The 15,602-nt window shown below is 39.4% G+C and overlaps 2 protein-coding genes and 1 long non-coding RNA gene across 7 annotated transcripts; all 3 read right to left on the bottom strand.

Moving 5' to 3' along the window:
- Positions 1-2,817: 2,817 nt before the first annotated feature.
- LOC128368541 (uncharacterized) lies at positions 2,818-3,782 on the bottom strand. Its single transcript, XR_008321971.1, has 3 exons — positions 3,740-3,782; positions 2,979-3,041; positions 2,818-2,885 (listed from the first exon to the last, which is right to left on the bottom strand). It is a non-coding gene; the product is annotated as an uncharacterized LOC128368541 (long non-coding RNA).
- Positions 3,783-6,339: 2,557 nt separating this feature from the next.
- trmo (tRNA methyltransferase O) lies at positions 6,340-10,275 on the bottom strand. The gene is made up of 6 exons (XM_053326277.1): positions 10,107-10,275; positions 9,804-9,961; positions 8,936-9,110; positions 7,911-8,068; positions 7,146-7,712; positions 6,340-6,584 (listed from the first exon to the last, which is right to left on the bottom strand). Exons 1-6 carry the CDS (start codon positions 10,193-10,195, stop codon positions 6,340-6,342), a joined length of 1,392 nt encoding a protein of 463 aa, XP_053182252.1. The 5' UTR covers positions 10,196-10,275.
- A 1,916-nt stretch (positions 10,276-12,191) lies between these two features.
- Positions 12,192-15,602, bottom strand: hemgn (hemogen). 5 transcript variants are annotated; one of them, XM_053337991.1, is made up of 5 exons: positions 15,489-15,602; positions 14,257-14,331; positions 13,929-14,007; positions 12,811-13,454; positions 12,192-12,686 (listed from the first exon to the last, which is right to left on the bottom strand). In XM_053337991.1, the coding sequence occupies exons 1-5, from the start codon at positions 15,562-15,564 to the stop codon at positions 12,580-12,582; spliced, it is 981 nt and encodes a 326-aa protein (XP_053193966.1). In that variant the 5' UTR covers positions 15,565-15,602; the 3' UTR covers positions 12,192-12,579. The 5 variants fall into 5 exon arrangements, with proteins under 5 accessions (XP_053193966.1, XP_053193934.1, XP_053193941.1 ...); XM_053337959.1 differs by having other exon boundaries at positions 13,917-14,007; positions 15,489-15,601; XM_053337966.1 differs by having other exon boundaries at positions 13,917-14,007; positions 14,257-14,328; positions 15,489-15,601.

Genomic DNA, 15,602 nt, shown 5'->3' with positions numbered 1-15,602 from the left:
TTTTAGAGAAAAAAACAGAAAAATATACAAGTTCCAACTCAAAATGCTTCAAATGTCCATATGTCAGCTCATTTAAGTTGTCTAAATGTACCCTTACCTGGCTGAGTTCAGTGTGGTCTGTCTGCACTAGCTTCTCCCTGAGCTCTGAAGGCGGTGGGCCAGCAGGAGGAGATCTATGTGCTCTAGCGATAGCCAACTGCTGCACCAAGGCCTCCACCATGATCATGCTAGATCTTAATCTCTGCTCCAGCTCCTCTCTGGGTAGACCCTCCAGACTGCCTGCAGGTACACTGAAAGGACGCAAGGAACAGTGAGAGGCGGAAAACAGTCTCAATCACCATAATAACAAATTGTCAATGGAAATGCACGCTAGGTTTTATTTAATAACACATTCAGAGACAACACTTACTTCCACAGGAGAGGGTCAGTAAGAGTGCAGGCATCATCCACAGAGAAATCCCTCTTTCTCTCAAACTGGCCAGATGTATTCAAGCTGTGGTCTACCAGTTTTACAGGACTGGTGCCCACACAGATGCTGTGGGTTTCTGCAGGAGTAGCTCTTGCTGATGTGACTGTGGGGGCAGTGCTAGGTGGGACAGGCGCAGAGATGGGAGCAGAGATGCCAGCAAGGTCCATCTTCCCTGATGCCAGGAGGAGGAACTCTGCCATTTGCCGCAGCTGCTGCTGCAGAGGACCATCTAGAGACATAGGCACATCCAGAGCCGGATTCTCTGCTTCTGACTGAGGAGCTGCACAGAGCTTCTCGTCCAAATCCTCAGCTGCCTCTGTGACTGCGTCTGGCTGGGCCTTGTAACCTAAAGCAGTAGAGTTGAAGAGAGGACGAGGCATGGGGCTCTCCAAGTGTTCTGCCCATAAACCTCTGGGGTCGACATTAGCAGGAGCCAAAAAGCTCTTCTCACCATCGAGAGCAGAATCATCAGCCAACAACTGGTTCAGAGCAAGATCTCTTCGAGCCTTTAACACACATAGAGAAGCTCTCCTGATAACAGGACTGAGGAACGGCAACGCTGATGCTACTGAGGGACATTCAGACAGCACTCTCAAAACGTCAGGGAGGGTCTCTGCATGAGGTTTTTCTTCAGAGCTACAAGGAAGTGGTCCATTTCCAGATGAACCAAGAGCACTGTCTTTTGTCTCACTGGATTCAGAGGGTCCACTGCCAGACTGCACTTGAGAATCACATTCTGGATGCTGCTGCACTTCCACAGGTGTGGGAGTCTCTGTTGAAGCCACGAGATGATTGCAGTCAGAAGATACTGTTTTATGAAGCAAAGATGGCAACACACTGTCATCAGCCGGTATGGAGTGCTGCTTGGATGTTTGTTGGACTTCTAATTTAATAGATTCATTATCTAAAGCCTTTAAAGGGGTGTCCATCAGTGAAAATGCAGCTGGTGGCTGAGTATCCGAGACATCTTCATCATTTTCCACATGGCTGTTAAAATGTTCATCGTTATCTTTGATGTGATCCTGTGTGATGTGAGTAGTTACACTGTTGTCATCCAGGAGCTGGCAGATCACTGACTGGTCCTTCAGTAGAGGGGACGTCTTCTCAGACAACTGGATACCACCTGATAATTCACCTTCACCTTGTGCGCTGATGAAAGAGTCAAATGCGGCGCCCTGTTGTTTAGCAGTCTGCTCATCAGGTACGACTAAGCTACTCAGCTCCACCTTATCCAGCACATGAAGGCTGCATGCTTCCTGGGCAGCGGGGAGGTTGTCACTTGAAGTTGGTAGAGATTCTTCATTATTACAGTATTGGTGATCTAAGTGGTCTTTACCATCATGATCATCAGCTAACTTGCCTTGATCTATACCATGATTGCGTGACTCACTGTTTGTCACAGTTTGGTCAGCTGGTAGAGGAACCGTAGTCTCATCTGCCATTTTGGTACCATCTGAAACTTCAATTTCACCCCCAGTGCAGTTAAATGATTTGAAGGTTACTTCACTTAGTCCGGGCTTTTCAGAACCCCTTTGGGTCTCAGCGATGGTAGTCAAGTGAGTGATGATAGGAACAAAACACTTTTCGCTGCTGGAGTAGGGATGTTCAGCATGTTCTGCTTGACCCAACTGGCTACAGTCAAAGATGTTGCTTGAATTTACACTGTTGTCTTGTAAAAGCTCTCCAAACCCTCCTTTGGGCAGAGGAATGGTCTCATCTTGTAATCTGGTGACATCTGAAACTTCCACCTCACCTCCATCACAGACGAAGGATTTCCAAGTGACACTGTTCTCCCCTCTGCAATCCTGAAAAACGCTTAATTCTTGTGTGGTCTGTGTACCATCCAACTCTCCAGTGGTCGGTGAAATGTTTTGGATGTCAGAGAGACGTTCTGCATCAATGTCAACCCAAGAAGCATCACTTCTCTCAGGATTGTAATAGGGATGTTCTCTGTGGTCACCGCATGACTGCACTATCATGCTATCAGATATGACTGTATCCTCAGTTTCACAGGCATGATTCATAGTCTGGTCCTTAAGCAAAACAATGCTCTCTTCTGCACATACTGAAGGACATGAAATCTCAACCTCACCACCAGGACAGATAAAGGATTTAAATGTTACATCTCCAAGTTCACAGGCTGTCTTATCAATACTGGGAACATTGGTCTGTATCACACTGGCTGGAGGAGGAACATCAACCTGTTGATGAGAATGACCAAAGGGTTAGAAAGTTACAGAAACATGGAAAACAATGTGAGCATTTCCAAATATTAGTATCACCGAACCTTTGCCATTTTCACAGAATCAGTATTGATCCGTGATTTTGATTTGAATTTTGATGATGGAGCTGACAGATGCAGTCTTTCGTTCTCCAGACTTCTCATAGGGGTACGCACTCCAGATCTGCTTGAAGGCTAATATCAACAGAAGTCAAATTAAGTATTACTAGCTTGCTCAGTAGTTACTTAACAATGTGTGTTATGCAGTGTAGAGCACAAAAATCTTACCAATTCTTGCCCACTGGACCATGACTTCCTGGAGGACATGACTGCTGGTAAACAACCTGTACACTGCAAATGAGAACAAATATTTCCTGTTTATTTGTTTTTTCAAAAGTTAACTGATAATGGCTATTGAAAGATCCCCTTCTGATGCACTTTTAATGTAAGTGATAGGGGCCAAAATCGAGTGGGTCCACACAGTCATTTTGTGAAAACAGGCTTCAGCAGTCTAAATTAGTCATATTAAGTGAGTATATGCCACATTTACAGTCTTTCTGGCATCAAATTCCCTCTTTGTGTTTCCCTGTTGAGATGTGGAGGAAGTATAGTAACACAAAGAGGGGCTTTGGTATTACAAAGATTGTAACGTTTACACATATCTACTTTATTTGGCTAATATGGACGGCTGAAGCTTCATATTAGACGGAGGTGTGTTTATATCGGCCCCCCTAACTTACACTGTCAGTGCATAATGAATCCGGGATGGTCTAATGGCCAGAATGAACAGGAGGAATTAATATGGCGAGAAAAAAATATTTCAGTTTTCACTTATACAACTGACTGTTATTTTAAGACAGACTTGAACAATTGTGAACCTTTCCTTTAGACTGCTGTACTGTAAACTATGAAGAGTTAGCTAAGTTTACTAACGCTAACGTAAACGCAAGTTATCGTGACCACATTTTACAGCAGCAACTAACGAGTCTTTCTTCAAACCAAACTGTGAACTTAACGCTAATGTGTGAAATACTGTAAATTCATGTTACCTTCCGATTGTTTGTCCACTTTAATCCGAAAAAGATAATGAGAGAACTAAATCTGCTGCTGGGCGTCCATCAACCGCCTCTCATTCAAAACACACACGTCAGCTCTCCTATTGGTCCGTTTCTCTTCTTCTACGTCTGTTTGTGTGACGCCGTGTGACGTACTTAGGCACGATTATATACTGCTGCCTCCACAGGACGTTCATGTAACTGCACTAATGGATCCTATCACATCTCATATCAATACCCTGACTGACAAACTCACTGTTTTTCTGTCTGTCTGATTCCCATTAAGGACTGGATGTGTACACAGGTTACGTTTTATTTTTTCTAGGTGTTAGGTACTTTTACTGGGACTTTTTGCACACCAAGTATTTTATTATTACTTATTACACATATATACACATATTTGTGTTATTAGTGCAACTTTTGTGTATTTTTAGTAGTAACCTTTTTTGTTTTTCTATCTATCTATCTATCTATCTATCTATATATCTATATATCTATGTATGTTCTTTCCATTTAATAAACATTACCAAACTCAAGTCTGGTATAGGTATAGTCTTTTATATCATCCCGACTGGACTACTGCAATTCCCATTTCCCTTTTAACAATCCTGGACTTTTTACAAATAGTCCAAAACACAAGGCTGTTGACCAGATCCAGCAGGATGACTCACATCACATTTTATCATCTTTACATTGGCTTCCCATCAAGTTAAGGATTCATTTTAAGGTTTTTGTATTCACATAAAGCCCTGGATGGTCAGCACCCATGTACATTTGTGACCTTCTTAATCCTTATATCACCAATAAACCCCTTAGGTCCTCTGACCAGGGTTTACTGGTTGTGCCCTGCATGCCCTCAACTTAAAAGCAAAATTGAAATAAACAATAAATAGACTAAGCATAGTTTTGAATTTGGATGTACAACTTTGGATGAAATATTGACTGTACAAATAAATAAAGTGTATGAAATGTGACAATATGAAGGTGACCAGTACAGAACTGTAATGTGATGTGTGCAATAAATAAATAATCTAACAGTGGAGGTTGAATGTAATTTACAATGTTAAATACAGGTTGATGAAATACAAGTAAATGAGGGATGTGAAATCCCCCATGAGACCAGTTTGGTAACAGTACAGCTAAGCTATTAAAGGAGGGGGGGTGTAGAGCAGTTGGGGAGATGTGGGGAGAAGTGGATGTGGATTAGGGGAGTCCGTCTAACCTGTAGGAGAGCAGTTGGTGATTTCTGGCAGGCCTTGCCAAACCAAAGATGAGTTGTTGGCTGTGAATCTATCCCTCAGCTTGTCAGTGTGCCTTCCTGCCTATAGAGGTCCTTATCTCCACCCCTGTAGGCCTTATCTGTGCCTGAGCTCTGTAGTAACCATGACTCAATGTTGTTGTACTTTACTGTACAGGTAGGGATGCAGTTGTCCTCACAAAGGCTGATGTAAGAGGACATCAAATGTCTGCACACACATCAAGATCAGATGTTTTCTCTCGTCCCAGTCAGTGGAGTGCAGGCAGTTATGTAGATTTTAAATGCCCTCCCTCATCTATCTTTTCACAGTTCTCCCCACTGGCACATTTAAGCTTCTCTCCCAGTAGGTCAGGATTAGTTCAATTAAACAGTGACCAGAAAGAAAGACCCAGGGCTGCACGGGGAGAAAAGTGACATGAATCATTAATGGTTGACATATTCAGACATGCTGCCTGAATTTGGGGAGTTCAAGCTGAGGTTGGTCTTTTTAAAGTCTCCTAAAAGTACAGCACAGTTAAATGTTTGAGCTTCACCGTGCAGAATGATGTTATGTGCAGTTTGACAGGTTATCTGTGCTCACTGAAATTCAGATTTAAATGGGTGAACCTACGAGTGGGATTTGTGGCATCCTAACTAGTTTGGAAGCCAATTCTGGTCCAGTATTCAACTTACACAAACATGATGTGGAAACTTCAAGCCTCCAGTGCACAAAGAGAATTGATTTTACAGTGAAGTAGGAGACACCTCATTCACCAGTTACATTTCTGAAATGGGGGGAGGGTTATATCAGACACACTTTATCATTCCAAGTGTTATTATATGTCTTCATACATGTCTGTAGGCACATGCATAAGTTTTATTGTATCCAATTTGCCTTCACCACCTTTCCTGACATAAGCACCCTATTGTAAACTGTAGCTGCAGTAATTTATTGTCTGCTGTTTGAGAATGTTTTTGTAAAAAAAAATAAAAATAAAAACCAAAAAGGTCTACACATTCATGATCAGTTTATTTTTCACAGAGGATACAGAGCCAATTTCTCCTTACAAATTAAAAAAAAAGAGATACATAAAAATATTAAAATATATTGACACGATCCTCCAATTTAACAATAACTTGGATGAATGGGTTTATGCACACTTAAAATATTGCTCAGCTAGTGGAGAAGTAATGTGCTTAATTTCTTTAAAATAATTAACATTTGTGACATTTGATTTTAAAAAATGAGATTAACTTAATAAGCTCATCATTTAACGTTTCTACACAACTAAAGCATCCTGTCGGTAATCGTGTTTGTACCAGAGGCCAAAAAAATAGAAAGGCTTTGATTTTATTTTCATAAAGCTTTTATCGAAGCAATGCGGTGCTCAACAGGTCGGACCCGCAGCACCTCAGCAAAGCCTTGTCCAAACCAGCAGGTGATGTCAGCTGTGTCCAGAGTGAAGAAGAAAAGCCGGTCTTTGCAGCGAGTCCTCCTGTATATTGACCGTGGGTCTGCTGAAAGCACCCCTCTGATGGCGGCAGCAGCCTCGTCTGAACTGCTGAGAAACTTGAACCTGGGTCTGTCACTTTCAGAGTTTCCTGTGAGGTATGCAGGTTTGTTTTATTAAGTGGTGGCACACTGTCCTGCTATGAATGGCTGCTTTCATATTAATCTCTCACAATAGCACCCTCTTGTGGAGAAAAACACCACATCACTTTTTTCTCAAAATGATAAAAAGCTCCTGGAAACACCAAATTATCAGTAATATCACAGGTGAGCAGGAGCCTTCTCTTTCACACATTTACAGAAGACAAATCACACATAAAGCTACATTTATCATTTCAAATCCAGACAACAATCTCTTTAAGGTATCTGACACCCACCCTTCTGGTTAGACATGCAGCTTTCCAAAAAGTAACAGGTTCAAGGTTTCATTTATCCAATATATGCAGTAAGTGCTCTTATATCTAACACATTATAAACTGCCTCTTGCTAAGAACTTTATTTCTCTCATCTTTATTCTCCTGCTTGTCTTTGTTTTCATTCATTTTAACTTTAATAGGTTATTTTATCCTGAATGTGTCCTATACTGCAAAAGGAGTTTCCTCATGTCGGAAAATAATGTTCTGAAGTTAAGTACATGATTCAAAATGACTTACCTGACAGGTGTGTGGGAAGGAATTCTGCCAACTCCCTCTCAGCATGAGGAGTGAAGCGGACCTCCAGACTGGCAACGGGAGGCTCTCTAATCCAGCCAGCAATGGTGCTGTACGTTTCCTCCCCATAGAAAGGTCCGTCTGCTGTCGATTCTGTTGGCTTGGTTTTCAGTGAATCTAAAACTGGCTTTCCCTCACAATCTATCTGGTCTCTTTGGCTCACATAGCCCCTAACCTCATCCAGCACACTGCGAAGGTCTTCAGGCAGAAGTAACTGAGTACGGACTCTGGATGAGTCTTTTGAGAGTTGACTCCCAGAGTTGTCTTCAGTTTTTCCAGCTTTTGGGTTTGACTGAGCATCTGTTTCAGAGTCGTAATCAAGGTTCAACATATCTGTTGTTTCATTCAGTGACACGGCAGATGCTTTCGACTGGTCTGTGTTAGATTCATAAGGCTCAGAGTCCATGCCCACCCTGGTGTGGGGGGAGTCGTACTCTGGGATGTAGGGTTTGATATCCAGGACAGGGGTGCCAGCAATCATATCAATGTCTGAGAGATATACTGTATCACCTGGAAATAAAAGACGAGAATGTAAATTATTTCTGTGATGTGACTAGAGTTCAATTTGACAGCTTAACATTTAGAGGTGCAGTTTAATTTAATTAACTACATGCGAGGGAAAAGACAAAGACTCTGTAGTCAGGCCTTTTTTAATGTAAACACACTGAAATGTCGACACCCTGACACATTTCACTAAACGATACTTACCCACAATTTTATCCAGCTTGGCCAAAGTTAGGCCCAAGACATTTGGTCGGTGTGGACTGCGAGTCGAGTATACACCAACTCTTTGACCGTTCAGTCTGGGAGGCTTCACCTTGGCTTTGTAATTCAGGTGCCCGTTTTTGTGAAAGAGGAAGATAATCCTGTACAGACCAAACAGTGAAAATAAGCACTGATGACAGTTAACAATACGTCTGAATGTGTGCAGAGACAGGTTTGTTGATAGGGACTGTTGTATGTCCAAAACAAAACAAAAAAAGAGTTCATATTCATAAATCTTCAGCACACAAGTTCTAGATAGATCTAAGACATTTACAGCTATTATCATGGTATACAGACTGCGCTTACATAGCACTTTACTAGTCTTATCAACTCCTCAAGTGCTTTAAAAGATATGCTAATATTCACTCATTCACACCCCCGCTCTGATGAGCACACTGGGAACAATTTGGTGTTCAGTATCCTGCCTGAGGACACTTCAACATGCAGAATGGAGGAGCCAGGGCTGTAGCTCACACATAGAAAGTGAAAGGTTTACTTTTAAAATAGTGTCAAATCAACTTTATTTATATCTTTCTTTATCACTTTATTCACAATACTTTTCTCAAAAAGCTTTAAACACCCGCAGGAATCAAGTACACGACATTCAAGCAAGGAAAAGTCAACATGAGACAAAATGTTTTCATGAAAATGAAAAAGTCTCATTTAACAGGTTTGATTTAATGTTGTATAATTAAACTACTTTAGTAAAAAGGTTTTATGTGAGTTTTTGGGATCTCCTGTTTATGCAGCTCTGAAGTTATTGCAAATCTTAACACATATTCACTCAAACCTCCAGCACTTCAACAGGCTGATTATCTCTATATTATGAGTCACACAGCAGACTACAAAACACTTCATTTTAATTAAAACAACCAACAGTGATAATATTTCCCACTCAGCATCAAATTATTAACTGTAAAAGAGAATATGCAGAAAATAAATGTAATCATGGAGTGTGTGTTTCTTACCAGACATGGGAGTATTGCTCCAGCCCCACCAGAGCGTGCTCGGGGTTATTGAAGACGCTCTGCTGGATGCGCAGTTCTGCTCTTGACGGGCCACAAACAGTGGGCTGTCTGGGTGTCCCGTTCTTCACAGAGAAACAGGAACTAATGTAACCAATTGGGACTGTCTGGATGTTTCCTGTAACGTTACATATTTAACAGTATTGTTTGGATTTGTAACATAGTAACACTGATGCACCATTGTGTGAAGCGTTTTCATTGCTTGTAATTAAGAACTTAGTAACCAGTAACCTGCACTTTTCATTCATGTGTTGCACCATCACCTCCCTCAGTTTAACATGTCCCTCTTTTTTTCTACTTTTACTTCACTATGATCACATTTGCCCCAACAAATCCTGTATAATGAGTAGAGCTGCAACATTTAGCTGGTTAATCAATTCGTGGGTCAAGAAAAAATTCAGCAGCCTCTATTTTGTTAATACATTTATCTTATTCTTTCTTTTTTTAATTTTATAGGCAAACTTGTCAGACAGAGTTGAGGATTCCACATCTGTATGTTTAGACATTTTGATCAGACAAATCTAAATGAGGTAATTCTGCAACAATTAGTCAATTTAGTCAATTAGTTGATGGAGGGAAAATTCATCAGCAACTATTTTGATAATCAATTAATCACTTCAGTAATTTTTTAACCAAGAAAGCTTTAAAAAAAAAAAAAAAAACACTGACATTTTATATTCAAAATGATTAATCAAGAAAATAATTTTACACTATTTCTAATATTTCACAGACTAAATGATTAATGGATTCATTGAGAAAATAAATGTTAGTTGCAGCCCTAAACTTCAGTTGGTGCCCTAATAGTAATTACCTTGCTCCAGTGCAGCCTGTGGTGATACTGGTGATGCTGGTGAAACTGTTGAGGGAGGCTGGAGTTTGTCAGGTTCACTGAGTTCAATCTTTGACACAGCAGACTGAATGGATATCATATGTTTACGATTAGCTCTGACTGCACTATCCAACATCTTCCTGTTGGAGAAGGACAAATAAAAATGAATACCAATGATTGATAAAGTGTTATGGATGGCTTGTCTACAGAAGAACAATTAAACGTTTGTTAAGGCCACATCTAAAGAGTGAAATATACCGTGCTATTATTATCTCCAGAGCTTACCTCAGGTTTTGTATTTCTTTTCGCATCACAGAAACCTGCTGATTTAGATTATTAATGTGTTCATCGCAGCATTCACATCGAGGACTCATCTTCTTCTTTCTTTCTTTTTTATAACAAAAGAAAAAACACCTTTAGCTAAGTCAGCTTTTTGGCTAGCTGCTAAACAGAAACAAACAACACGCTGAAGAAACACGTGGGAGTCCCTCAACGCGGAAGTAGCCTGTTTCTCGTTGGCCAATCAGGAGCGTTTCATGTGAACAGCTGATGACCGACAGCTCACCTGATAGGTGGAGCTTTCTGTCTATTTGTCATATTCATCATGTCATGTTTATATGATCATATAAACATTAAGCAGTACATCGTAAATCTTCTATATAAAAAGGACAAGCATGTTGACAAAGTCATTGATAAATTTACACTACTAGCACAGTTACGTCAGCAGAGGGCAGCCATGAGTTTCAAACAAGCTTTATTTATAAATACAGTGAGTACATTTAGACAAATGCTCCTTTTGTAAAACTGAAAAAGAGGATGTTATTCATTCATTTTTTAATTACTCATTTTGTGTTGTATTTTGAATGTGGTATTTTTTTAAACCAAAACTTCACATAAGATTTGTATTGGGAAAAAGGGTATTTTTTCCTGTTTTGTGTATCAAAATATCAACATTTCTAACATTGTAGACCTTTTTATTTTGTCAGGTACGTTAAGTTTCATATCCACAAAGCCAAAAACAACCCCATTATGAAAGTAATTTTAATTGGAAACATATATTATTTTGAGTCTTTGCACAGTAAAAAAAAAATAAGAAAAATTGATCTGTTATCAAAATCTATTCAGAATGCTTTAATTGAAGATGTCTCTCACTTATACCTTTACATTTTTATTTATTCAGTTATTTATTTTTCTTTCTTTCAATTGGAATTATTATATTTTATTCGTAATTGTTTTATTTATCCTTTATTTATGAACTGGAATGACTGGTTGGTTGTATATTCTCTGTTTATTCTATTGTATATTCTGATCAACAAAGAGTAAAGATCTTAATTTTTTTAGTTTTTTTATAAATACCGTGAGTAGGCCTACATGAAGACATCTAGTATAAAGTTAAGAGGTTCAGTGTTGATCACAATAACTGCAGCATTTGTGATACTGAAACTGAAACTACTCATCTTTCTCCTGTGAATGAATTCTCTGATATTGTGGGAGGATTTACAGGACTGTCAAAAAAAATCCAACATATATTCCTCTCGCAAGAGAAAATATTGTGTTTGGTATGAAGATAAAGGGCAAAAAACACTTTTATTCTGTTTTTAAAGGGAGCTAGTGGACAGTATTTGATGACCTGTAGAGAAACTATGGAAGACTACGGACATATTATCATTATTCATGTATGATTTTTTTTCTATTATTTATATCATGTTATTATACATAAGCTACATACAATACATATACAAGCAAACATAAAATAGAGCCATGAATAAATAAAACAACAACTACATAAAAAGTACTATATTGTGTTTTGTTTTTACAGTATTTCTGTTTAGTCTGTAAACAATAATGGAAATATAGTTTTTAATTTCATTAATCAGAGCAGGAAACATGGTTTATTGTTACAATACGTATGCATATAAATTGTGCCCTTTATAATTTATGTGACAGAATTTGTCACTCAATGATACACTTGGTGAAAATAAAAGAAGTGACAAATTCTGTATTTTGTAAAAGCTTACAGAGCACTGACATCTCCGAAATAACTAAAAACGTTTTTGTAAAACAGTGATTAAAGGATGCAAATCTATGAATGCATTTAAGTAACATCTCTTTTATTTATTCTTGGTCATGTATTTGTTACATTTACTGCTGATGCCGGTTATTATGGCACTGGTAATAATGCAATTAATTACTATTTTCATTATATATTAGTAAGTTGATCATTTTCTTGATTAATCAGTTAGTTCTATTGTCTATAAAATATCAGAAAAAATTGTGAAAAATATCAATTACTGTTTCCCAAAGTAGTAAGCTAATCGACTAATCGATGACTAATCGTTGCACCTCTAATAATAATGATCACAGTTATGATGATGTAAGCAGTTTATTTTATTAAGTGAAAAACAACTTTTACAAAATCCATCGAAATAAATCCACAATTAAAAATATATTTTTTGTACCAATGATTATTATCATTTACTTTTAAATAAAAGCAGGCAAAAGTTGCTGTGTGTTCAATTCAAAATACAAAATTCACAAGCGTTGCAGCAAGGCACAAACCAACAATAAATAAGCATATAGGTTTAATTTGAATTCATTCATTTTTCAAACAAGCAATGCATACACTCATCATTCCTGTTCTCTTCAGGCCAGAAGGCTGAACACTGATCAAAGCAACAATCAGATACAAATTGTGACCAAAATGAGAAGCAATCTGAGCTGAGGCAGTATCTAAAAAGTGTGCTTTACAAAATTAGTATCAGTTTCCTGAGAGATAGTCTTGTGGAGGAGGCAGCGAGGAATAGAGGGGAATTGTCAACATTTTACTTTGTTCGGACACATTGATCAACGGCGTCTCACTCAGATCTAAAAAAGAAGACAGACAGTTTATAGTTAATAGTGAAATAAATGCATATTTTGGCAGAGATGAATTGGCAGAAACAGTTCAAGCAGGCCATACTTAAAGGTCTTAATCCCTTTAAATTAATACCTTCATCAGCTCCTTTGTCTTGAGTTGGGGGGATGTCATCCTCGTCATCTGGGCCCAAGTCTTCAATCAGGACCTGGTCAAGGGCCACCCTGTCTTGTGACTCTGTGTAAAGAGTTTCCACTTGAGCTACAGCTGGAACAGGGTCTCGGGACACAGCCGGGACGGGAACAGCATCTGGAGCTGGAGTTGAATCTTGGGCAGGAACTGAAGCCGTATCAAGAACTTTGGCGGGAGCAAGAACTGAGGGTGAAACAAAGGCTGGAGTCGGGTTCACTGGAGCACGAGAAATCAGAGTGGGAGCAAAGAGGGGGCTTTGCAGAGACCCAAACAGCATAGGAGCTGGGGCAGCAATGACAGGAGCTGGGGCAGCAATGACAGGAGCTGGGGCAGCAATGACAGGTGCTGGCGGGGATTCAAACATGTCACTGCCCACAGCAAGTAAAGGGGTCAAAGAGCCTGATGCTTGAGCTGGGATCACCTCCACAGGTTCAGGCACCACCACTACAGCAGGAGCCTCCTGAGCTGGCGCTGTTTCCTCCTGAAGGAAAGGGATCTCTGGTGTGACCTCACTCTTTCTGGGCCTCCCTCTCTTCCTTGAGCCACCCTTCTGCTCAGCTCTTGGTCTTTTCCTCTGGCTCTCCAACCTGAGAGAGTACAACAATCATAATCATCTTCAGCAACAGTGGACATCGATACAGCTCTTTGTGATTCTTTTGCAAAGCTAATAGTACAAAGTCCTTGACCTGAATCTGGGGCGTCAATAGAAACAACAGAGCAACCTTTGGCTGCTCTTGCCCCATTCAATATAAACCAAAGGAGCGATAAGCAACCGGACTGCTGATAATGTTTTCACCACACACTGTAACATACAGTATCTTTAAAAATGCAATTTGTGTTAAAAAGCTTTGTTAAACCTTTCTAAAACATCAATTTCTACTCTCCATTGCACCAGAGCAATTATTTACAGTATCATTACACTGATATAAGCACTTGAATTTGTGAAGGTATGTGCTGCACTGCTGAACCAATGATGGTTGATCCACATAAACACAGCTGTAAATGTAGGTCACTGTACTGACATCGTCTGTGCTTTTATATAAATTTACCCCAAAACCCACTGGTTAGTCTCCTTCGCCTCTGCTTCAGCCTTTCTCTTTTTGAGGAGGTCCCTGTCCCGCAACCGGCGACGGATCCCTCCTACAAAACACAAAAACCCAGAGAAACCAGACTAATTCAGCACAGTAAAACATATAACATAGATACTATAAAAAACACAGATGTGATAAATGTATCTGTCATTTGTACAAATGCAGTTTAGAGGCTGATGAGAAGATTTCTCTGTCTCAGTTGATCAAAAGACACCACACAGTATGCAAATTAAAAGCTTGCTAAATCAACTTTCTGGTGTAGAATTAAAATAAGAGTTTTAGTTTAGATTAAACTCACCTTGATCTTCAGTCTCATTTTTATATTCCGACTCTGGTTTCTCTTGTTGCAACGTCTCCTCCATTCTGAGTCCTGCTATGAATGAATTCAACACATTGAAGGCGGGCAAGCGCCAAAAAAAAGAAGACAAAATAACTTCTGACTGTTTTCTATTCCCACCCCTAAATGAGTTATCTGGTTAACCATTACCATAGTGCTGGGAGAGTTCTTACAGCATTCGTCTTATCATATTTGTAAAGCTGGAGGAGCTGGCACAGCACTGACAGAAAAAAAAAAAGTCTGCGGAAGGTTGTGTGCAGGCACTGTGAGATAGGGATAAAATATGTACAGTATGTGGTAATGGAGGAAATACATATAAAACTTTGTATGCTTTCTAGACTGCTGTTTTTAAAGCAAAAGAGACGCTTGTTTGTGAAATGCTGACTAAAATTAAACTAGTAAACAAACTGGAAAGTAAGAGAGGTGAAAAGTGAGCTTTGACTGCCTTTGGACAAAAATTCTGAGACCAAATTTGCCAGAGAATAGAAAAAAATGCTTAATTTAGGTCTTAATGTGGTCTAAATAATGGACAGCTTCTTACTAAAGGCCTACAAATACATTTTTATGTGTCACTTTTTTTCCTTGTCTAAATATGCATCTTTTGCTGCAATAGTACAGGAAATAGTACATTGCAAAAGCCATTAGAAATCCTGTCTTTGACTACAGTGTGGGCATACCCCTCTTATCTCACAGATGGAGGGGCAGCTCAGTTGGGGTGTGTTCTCGATCTTCTCGCAGCACATTGAGCCCTGATGTGTATGTGTGTGTGTGTATGTGTGTGTGTGTGTGTGTGTGAGTGTGTGTGTGTATTTTGGCCACTTAAAGGGAGAAGCTGTCCAGCACAGTAAATAACACCCAACTGCCAATTGCCTCCAGCACTATACTGAAAATGTTGTTGAGAGCCCCTTTGTTAAAGTCAGTAGTTTCTTTTAATGCATACACACTTAGAAATGTTAGTAGCACCAGAAGTAAATTATTAGTCTGTTTCATGTTGTACAAACTTCATGTGTGCTAACAACTAAAGAGTAGAGAATCTGCACTTTAACCTATTTAGTTACATTTATAATCAAAATACTTAATCTTGCATAAACAAACACTGAGATGAAAAACATTGCCACTGTTATATTTAAAGAAAAAGGTGATTCACACACACACTCTCTCTCTCAGGCTACTTGACATTTAAAGACGCTCACCAGCACCTCCTGTATCAGAGTTGAGTTCCTGTCTGTTAGTTAACTCTTCAGCTGATAAAACTCCCACCAGACTCATAAATGGACTCCTTCCAAGTTACATCTTCCCAAAATGAC

This window comes from Scomber japonicus, chromosome 2 (genome assembly GCF_027409825.1).
Source record: "Scomber japonicus isolate fScoJap1 chromosome 2, fScoJap1.pri, whole genome shotgun sequence".
Classification (NCBI taxonomy): domain Eukaryota; kingdom Metazoa; phylum Chordata; class Actinopteri; order Scombriformes; family Scombridae; genus Scomber; species Scomber japonicus.
The sequence above is the reverse complement of the archived record's forward strand: the minus strand, read 5'-3'. Positions and strand labels throughout refer to the sequence as shown.

Coding starts and splice junctions, on each gene's coding strand:
- hemgn (XM_053337959.1), bottom strand. CDS start 15,564: ATGAGTCTGGTGGGAGTTTTATCAGCTGAAGAGTTAACTAACAGACAG. Junction 14,332..15,488: donor CTCTGATACAGGAGGTGCTG/GTGAGCGTCTTT, acceptor ATTCATTCATAG/CAGGACTCAGAATGGAGGAG. Junction 13,455..13,916: donor ACTAACCAGTGGGTTTTGGG/GTAAATTTATAT, acceptor GTACTCTCTCAG/GTTGGAGAGCCAGAGGAAAA.
- trmo (XM_053326277.1), bottom strand. CDS start 10,195: ATGAGTCCTCGATGTGAATGCTGCGATGAACACATTAATAATCTAAAT. Junction 9,962..10,106: donor AAAGAAATACAAAACCTGAG/GTAAGCTCTGGA, acceptor CTTCTCCAACAG/GAAGATGTTGGATAGTGCAG. Junction 8,069..8,935: donor GAGCAATACTCCCATGTCTG/GTAAGAAACACA, acceptor TGGTCTGTACAG/GATTATCTTCCTCTTTCACA.